Source organism: Salminus brasiliensis, chromosome 19, assembly GCF_030463535.1.
Source record: "Salminus brasiliensis chromosome 19, fSalBra1.hap2, whole genome shotgun sequence".
Taxonomy (NCBI): Eukaryota; Metazoa; Chordata; class Actinopteri; order Characiformes; family Bryconidae; genus Salminus; species Salminus brasiliensis.
Window position 1 is genome coordinate 35227931 of NC_132896.1, and position 7658 is coordinate 35235588.

Below are 7658 nucleotides of genomic sequence, written 5' to 3' on the forward strand. Positions count from 1 at the left end.
CCTCTCTATCTGTCTCGTGCTTTACCACGGCGCCATGACAGTTGGGTCGGCGCTTTGAGTCAACAGCGGGGACTGCTGTGGCCGAGTCGGGGAGCTGGCAGAGAGTCAAAACGCGGGAGGAAAAAAACACAGAGGAAAGTGGAGGCAGAGAAAATAATAATAATAGAAGAGACGGTCACCAAGCGGCTGACAGAGTGCTGCAATTTTACAGTGCGTTTAAATACAGAAAATAACAGTATTACAGTTTTGTTCAGTTATGAAGATTATCGCATCTGTCATCTTGTATAGCATCTGAAAGCTGATGACCAGTCTTAATAGTTTACTAAATAAGTTATTATTTATATTAGTTATTAAAATTAAATTTCATCTTTATTTCAATAGTATTTTTAATTTTAAAGATTGTTCAAATCTAGGATATGTTCTGTAGTGTATGGAGGTGTCTATAAGCAGACAACCACATGGTTTATATTATAAGCACAGAAATTATATATATATATATATATTTGTTTATAATGGGTATTGCCAATGTTATAACACCTTACAAATCATGAATAAGCAGTATAACATACAAAAAAGGCAACAGTTCCATGTCTCGTGCCAAAGATGGACCCATATTCATCTCTACTGTTACAGCTGCTTCAGCAGATATGTTGTTTGGTGATATGGACAAAAGTATTGGGACACCTGCTCGTTTTATTGTTTCTTTTTAAATCAAGGCTATTAGAAACTCTACTGTCTCAACTGTCCACAGAAGAAGACTTTCTACTAGATTTTGGAGGAGCATTGCAGTGAGGATTTGATTGCATTCAGCGACAAGAAAGTTCGTGAGGTCAGGATGTTGGATGATGATCACCACCTCACCTCATCAACCCCAACTCAGTATCCTAAAAGTGCTTGATGGAGCTCCACCACCATCATTCCAGAGAACACAGCTCTTCCACTGCTCCACAGCTCCTCAATGCTGGGGGGCTTTATACCCCTCTAGCCCACGCCTGGCATTATTAGGCAGCATGGAGCCGATAGGTTCATGTTCATCAGAATCAGAAGCAGAAATACTTGATATATTGATCCCAGAAGGGAAATTGCAGTTGTTACAGTTGCAACCGTTCAAGTAAGAAGAAACATTTTAGTTAGAATTGATTATTGATGTATTTTAAGGTATTTGTGACCTCCTTTATAATCATTAATACACATTCCTAAGCATCCACTGACCTTCACAGGGGGATATAGTGTGTGTTTTGTAACATTACGCTTTGATTAATCTCATGGGAAAATGTGGAAATGAAGATTTCTTCTCTCTTCAAAGCTCTCTGTGAGTCACAGCGCTCATACTTGCCCTCTGCAGGGCTGACTGCTGCTGTGATTTTAGCCAGTGGAGAGTGATCTCTCTGCGGCTCGGTGAGTAATCCACGGTCAGGCAGCGTGGAGAGTCCAGGAGCATGGATCGATAGGCCTTTCGTGTGGGCAGGATTGTGCTGAGGCCGGCAACGTGGATTTCCACAGTGACCCTTCTGGTGTCAGAATCGCCCCCGTCCCTTCGCGAATCTGCCTGCGAGAGAGGGGTCATGCCTGGGACAGTGCAGTGTCCTAAGCTCCAGCCAAGCCCTTCTCACAGTGAGGGCTCCTATGGCAGATTCCTGAGATTATCGACAAGACACTTAGAATGTTCCAACAAAGCCTGAGACACTTTATGTCCAAAAGTATCCAGACGGACCCTGTAATGAGTGCATTCATCTGCTTTGCATTGCTGATACAGGCGTTCCCCACATAATCACTCTATAATCTCCATAGCAAATCACTGGCCATTAGAACGAGACACCCTGGAGCAACTGTACTGACCCTGAGGTCACCATGGTCAATGCTGGGCGTGGGCTAGAGGGGTATAAAGACCCCCAGCATTGAGGAGCTGTGGAGCAGTGGAAGAACTGTGTTCTCTGGAATGATGGTGGTGGAGCTCCTTCCAATACTTCTGGGATGAGTTGGGGATGATGAGGTGGGGTGGTGATCATCATCCAACATCCTGAACTCTCTAATGCTCATGTTGCTGAATGCAATCAAATCATCACAGCAATGCTTCTCTAAAATCCAGTAAAAAGCCCTTTTCCCTGATGGTTGCTCCGAAAGTATTAGCATCCTGATAATTTTGTGCTTACATAAACACTTCCATGGTCCCACAGTATCCTTAGGCTTCACACAACATCCAAACCCTGATGGCCTTTTTTTTTTTTGAAAGCCAAAATGTGATCACTTTAAGCATAGCACAAATGTCCAAATATATTTGTTCACTTTACGTGGCTACACTACATTCTAATCCACTGCCAAAGCACATTAAGAGACTTACTTCTGGAGCTGTTCCATCAACTAGAGCCAAACATCAGTAGAGTACACCTAGCACAGGCCCAGCCAGGCTCTTAAACGAACAGTCTAAGGTTGTGTAGGGTTGATTTTTCCCCCCGAATGAGCAGAGACTCATCCATCTGCAACACAAGCACGGTGAGATGAGGCCAGAAATATTAGAGCCCATCCTCCTCCACTACAGAACGCCTCGGCGCAGGAATCCTGATAACTCTCTCAAGATACACAAGGTGCTCTCAAAGCCCGAAGCAACTCATGCGACAAAAATGTGAGGCAATAAGAAGGAACGCTGAACGGTAATCAAATTTCGGTCCTGTCCCAGTCCTTATTTATCACAACGGACCCAAAAGCAAGTCCCATCAGGGGTGACGGCAGGCAGAGCCAAAAACCTTTCGCCCCTCTCCAGACATGCAAAATGAGGTCATACACACACAAACAGGCGCAGAATCAGTCAGAGCGCTTGTGCGTGTTCATATAGACCGGTTCTGCTGTAGCAATCACACGCACAGCTCTCTGGAGGGCCTCTGAGAGGGTGATAAGTCAGAACGTCCTTCAGCAAGTCACTATACTGTGTGTGTGTGTGTGTGTGTGTGTGTGTGTGTGTGTGTGTTTGAGGTGCAAAAATCAAGCTGACTTTGTCGTTGTAACTTTAGCTCGCTAGCCTGACTGGAGGCCTCAGACAGACAGACAGACAGACAGACAGACAGACAGATAGATAGATAGATAGATAGATAGATAGATAGACAGACAGATAGATAGACAGACAGACAAACAGATAGACAGACAGACAGACAGATAGACAGATAGACAGATAGACAGACAGACAGACAGACAGACAGATAGATAGATAGATAGATAGATAGATAGATAGATAGACAGACAGACAGATAGATAGATAGATAGATAGACAGACAGACAGACAGATAGATAGATAGATAGATAGATAGATAGATAGATAGACAGATGGACAGGTAGACAGACAGACAGACAGATAGATAGATGGCTGGTGTGTTATAAACTGTATAAGGTGTGGATTGGTTAAGACTTTATTGAATCCCCAAGGAAACAGTAAGTACAGACGTAACTGTGAGTTTTAACACCTTACACTGTATCCGTCAGCAACGTGCCAGCGCAGTCCCTGTTCACTCAGGAGGGCATCATGTCAGGTCTAAGTGAGGAAGTGCCACTCAACAGAGGAGGAATGTACGCTAGGCAGCGCAGCCTTGGCCACGGCAGCGGCACCAATACACAGAAAGCCGGCAGCATCGAGGAACAGCTCTTGGCTCCGGGTCCAGGCACATGGAGCTTTGAACTATGCATTAGCACCAACAGAATGTCCTGTGATTGAGGGCCGCTGCCCCTGAACGTGAGCGTTAGCACGGCACTGCACACGTTCACGTCATGAGGTCGTATTATAAAATGATGGCTTTCGTTATCGGCTCGTGTCGACGACTTTACTGACTTTGCCTTGCAGTTTTAAAGCCCACACTGACACACATTCATCACATGGCACTACAATGTAGCCGTACTCTACTGTAATAATAAAATTCTACAAAACACTTAAATTATTTTAGATTCAATTCCAGCATTAAACAGTTGAAGATGTGATGGTGGGTCAGGAGTGTACTGTAGATGTGATGGTGGGTCAGGAGGTCAGGGCTGACATCTGCTGTTTTGCTTTGTGGTGTAAAATAAATAGACAGTGTTTGACCTCTTTTCACTGATCATAAGTATTATATAAAAGTATATAAAAGACACTACTGTTTAAGACTCTAATGATTTCAGTGTTTATGATGTTCATTATTATGGTCTCAGAGATCAGGGGTTTCTCAATAAATCCCATAAAATAGAGGTTGAGTTGAGTGTAAATGTACAGGGGGATGCATTTAAATTTTGGAATCACCCCTACCCCACCCCATGTTTGCTTACATGCAAACCAATACCAGAGGTCAGTGGCCAAGACGAAAAAGTGAGGACCCATCAAAAGACCTCTTGGAAACATTTTATTTTAAGCGAAATTTACGAGTTGGCACCTGCCATTTGATGTAAATTATGATAACACTTAAGCTCGGCCCATTAGACATTTATTCTCAAATATGTGTCACTCAACAAATCACGGCCAGTCACGCTGGAATTTATGATGTCCACTGCTGTCCACTGCGAGGAACTTTCCACTCGCTCGCCCTGCTTTATATGACACTGGCGCAAATTCATCGCATTCGGCCCTTTGAAGGCCAGCTTCTCACTATTTGACAGAGAGACTATTCAAATTTAAGGATGAATTCTGGTCACATCAGCTGCTAGAACCCTGCAGTGATGAGCTAACCTAGAACCAGCCTGTGACCAGAAGAGAACAAGTGTTTCACTGCTTCAGCAAGTTTTACAGAGACCGCTTTTAATATAAATAGTGGACAAGTTTAGAAGCTCTATTTGGTTCTATAAAGACCGATCTAGAAAAGGTTTAACTACACTTAAAAAAGAACCTTTTTACAGTGTGAAAAGTGTAAATAGAGAACCCTAAAATTGTTTAACCCATTTCCTTAAACCTTTCAACAGTTCTTCACACATGAATCCCCTTTACCAATAAGGTTCTTTAATGGCATCGCTAAAAAACCTTTGTAGCACCTTTGCTTTAAAGAATGTAAAAGGGTTCTGTGTAGTACTGAAAAGGGTTCTCAGACTCATAACAATAGTGAACCCATTTTAAAGGTTCTATACAGACCCACCTACTATTAGTACAACTACGCTCTAGTTAAAAAGGGTTCTGTATAGTACTGAAATAGGTTCCCAGCCTCATAACAATAGTGGAACCATTCCGTTGCTATTTAGAACCGTTGTAAAAAGGTTCTGCAAGGAATCATCAAGCGGGTTAATCCCACTGTAAGCAAAAAGGGTTCTGTAAAGCACTAACAAAGGGTTCTTTTACTTGTAACAATAGTGGAACCACTTTTGCGTTCCTATAAATAACCATCTATAAGTAAAAGAAGAATTATATAAATAGTTCTTTAAGGTGCCGTGGTTCTAGATATAACTGTTACTTTTCCTAAATAACCTTTGAAGTATCTGTTTTTGGAGGGCGTGGCCTCTTCATCACCTCGCTTAAACACTTCTTTGACACAGTTTGAAACAGAAAGGCTCCTAAAATGCTGTAGCTCTGAAGAACTGGTGAGTCCCTGCTGCGTTCCGCTCATGTTCCACTTGTTCTGTGATGGGATTGTGTCGGTGCTTCCTCACTCAGTGTGTTCGGGCTCTTTAGGCCGTGGGGTTAAAACAGGCTCACGTGCATCCAGTTAAACTTAGACGGGAACACACTCCGAGGCGCGAAGCACACCGCCAACCAGCTCGTGTCTCTTTGTGAGCAGCTCGGCGCTGATGTGCCAAGAAAAACTGCTCAGGCTGGGATATTTATAGGGGCTTTGTTGGTCTCCGTCCTGGGCCGATAAACCCCCATGGGCTTTTTCAGCCACAGAGGGTGACCTCTGACCTGCATGGACTCACAGGAGCTCTGCGAGACAGGCCTGCACTGATATTAGCAGACCACTAGCGGTTAGCATGAAGCAAGCTACAAGCGTAAAGGCAGCAACACACTGAATGCGATGCCAATGTGTCATACAAAAAAAATGCAGACATGATTTTTCCACATTAAAGAAATATAAAGTCGCTGTTGCAGTTGTTCTATTATGTTGTGTCAGAATTGTATGATGAATGAACCAATAGAAATGATCCAAAGTAAAACTTTCTACATTGACTTTTATTAAAAAAGTTAAAGCTGCTGTTTTGGAGATATGAGATACTGTGAGATACAACACCTAGAGCCATCTAGAAAGCACTGTTCAGACCATGTTAAAGGACGGTGCCCGATTCTTTAAAATGTTCTTGAAAGGTTCTTTATTAGAGATAGTTAGGTTTGTGTGACGCAACAGATAACACCACTAAAAGCCAGTGAGCTACCATGCCATTTGGGAGACTGGGGTTCAATTACCGGTCTGGGTGACTATGCTGTACTACACCAGTAAGAGTCCTTGGGCCAGACTCCTAACACTACATTGGCCTGGCACTGAAATACAAGTAACCCTGCAAGCCACTCTGGATAAGAGCATCAGCTAAATGCTATAATAATGTAATTATAGATATAAAGGTTATACTATAAATAAACATGGAACATGTTTTTTATTCTTTTTTTAATGTTTACAAATGAACAAAACTTATTTTCCTGTCTGTTTTATTTCAAAACATTGTCATTAAGACAGGTTAAACTAACAACGTACACTAACATCTAGGGCTAAACAAATAAAATTAGACCATTAAAGTGGGTTCATTCAATTTACCAACAGTTAAACATTAAGTATAAGTTTATTTGTATTTATTACACAGTCATAGAAGGTACAACTAACAGTAAAATGCTTTAATAATTAAAAGGTAAAGGTGCACGTATTTGTCACTGTACTATGTACAACAAAACGTGTCCTCTGTGGTAGTGAACACACACACACACTAGTGAACAAGGGCAGTGAGCACACACACCCCCAGGGCGATGGGCAGCCAACTCCAGCACCGGAAGCAGGAGAGGGTGAAGAGCCTTGCTCAAAGGCCCAACAGTGGCAGCTTGTAGAGTCCGGGTATCAAACCCACAACCCTGTTATCAACAGCCCGGTGCTCTGACCGCTGAGCACCACTGTCCACTTATGAAACATTAAGGATAAAAACTCCAAACAATGCATAACATTTAAGACCCAAACAAGATTAAAATAAATAATGATATATACAGACATAACATATGATACATTACAAATAAAAATATATTTAGAGAGATTGGAATAACAATATATATGTAGACCAAATATACACAATTATTAAAATAGAAAAGTGTACAATTTAAACATATGATGTAGGAGGTGATTAGACTGTAGTCTGCAAAACCGGCACTGTGAGGAATTGCATTACCGTTCTCATTCTAATTAGGACATTGGTTCTGTGGTCAGCAACTCACTGTTTTTGTTGTTTACGATGTGCTTTAGACCACTGTCCTGCTGGATGGTCCAACCGCGGCCCAGTTTAGGCTTCTTGTCTGAGTTTAATAACAAGTTGTCCACCCCGAGCTTCACAGTGAAAATGAGGGCCGTCGCTGTTTGTGGCAAAAAGCTCAGACCTCCGTCTCAGAGAATGCACTGGCTCATGTTAACCAGGGCTGCCGATATTGTGTACTGTCCTGTGTGGTAGAGAATGTGTCGCTTATGGATAGAGGATTTGCCTTTGAACTGTTTTTGATTGACAGTCAAAAAAACATCAAATATGCCTGAACG

The 7658-nt window shown here is 42.4% G+C and overlaps 1 protein-coding gene across 1 annotated transcript in view; it reads right to left on the reverse strand.

The window, feature by feature from the left end:
• Positions 1-5651: 5651 nt before the first annotated feature.
• egf (epidermal growth factor) overlaps positions 5652-7658 on the reverse strand; it is a 29750-nt gene continuing 27743 nt past the window's right edge. The window contains 1 exon segment of the mRNA XM_072663202.1: positions 5652-5839. Coding sequence (XP_072519303.1) covers positions 5652-5839 — 188 coding nt within the window.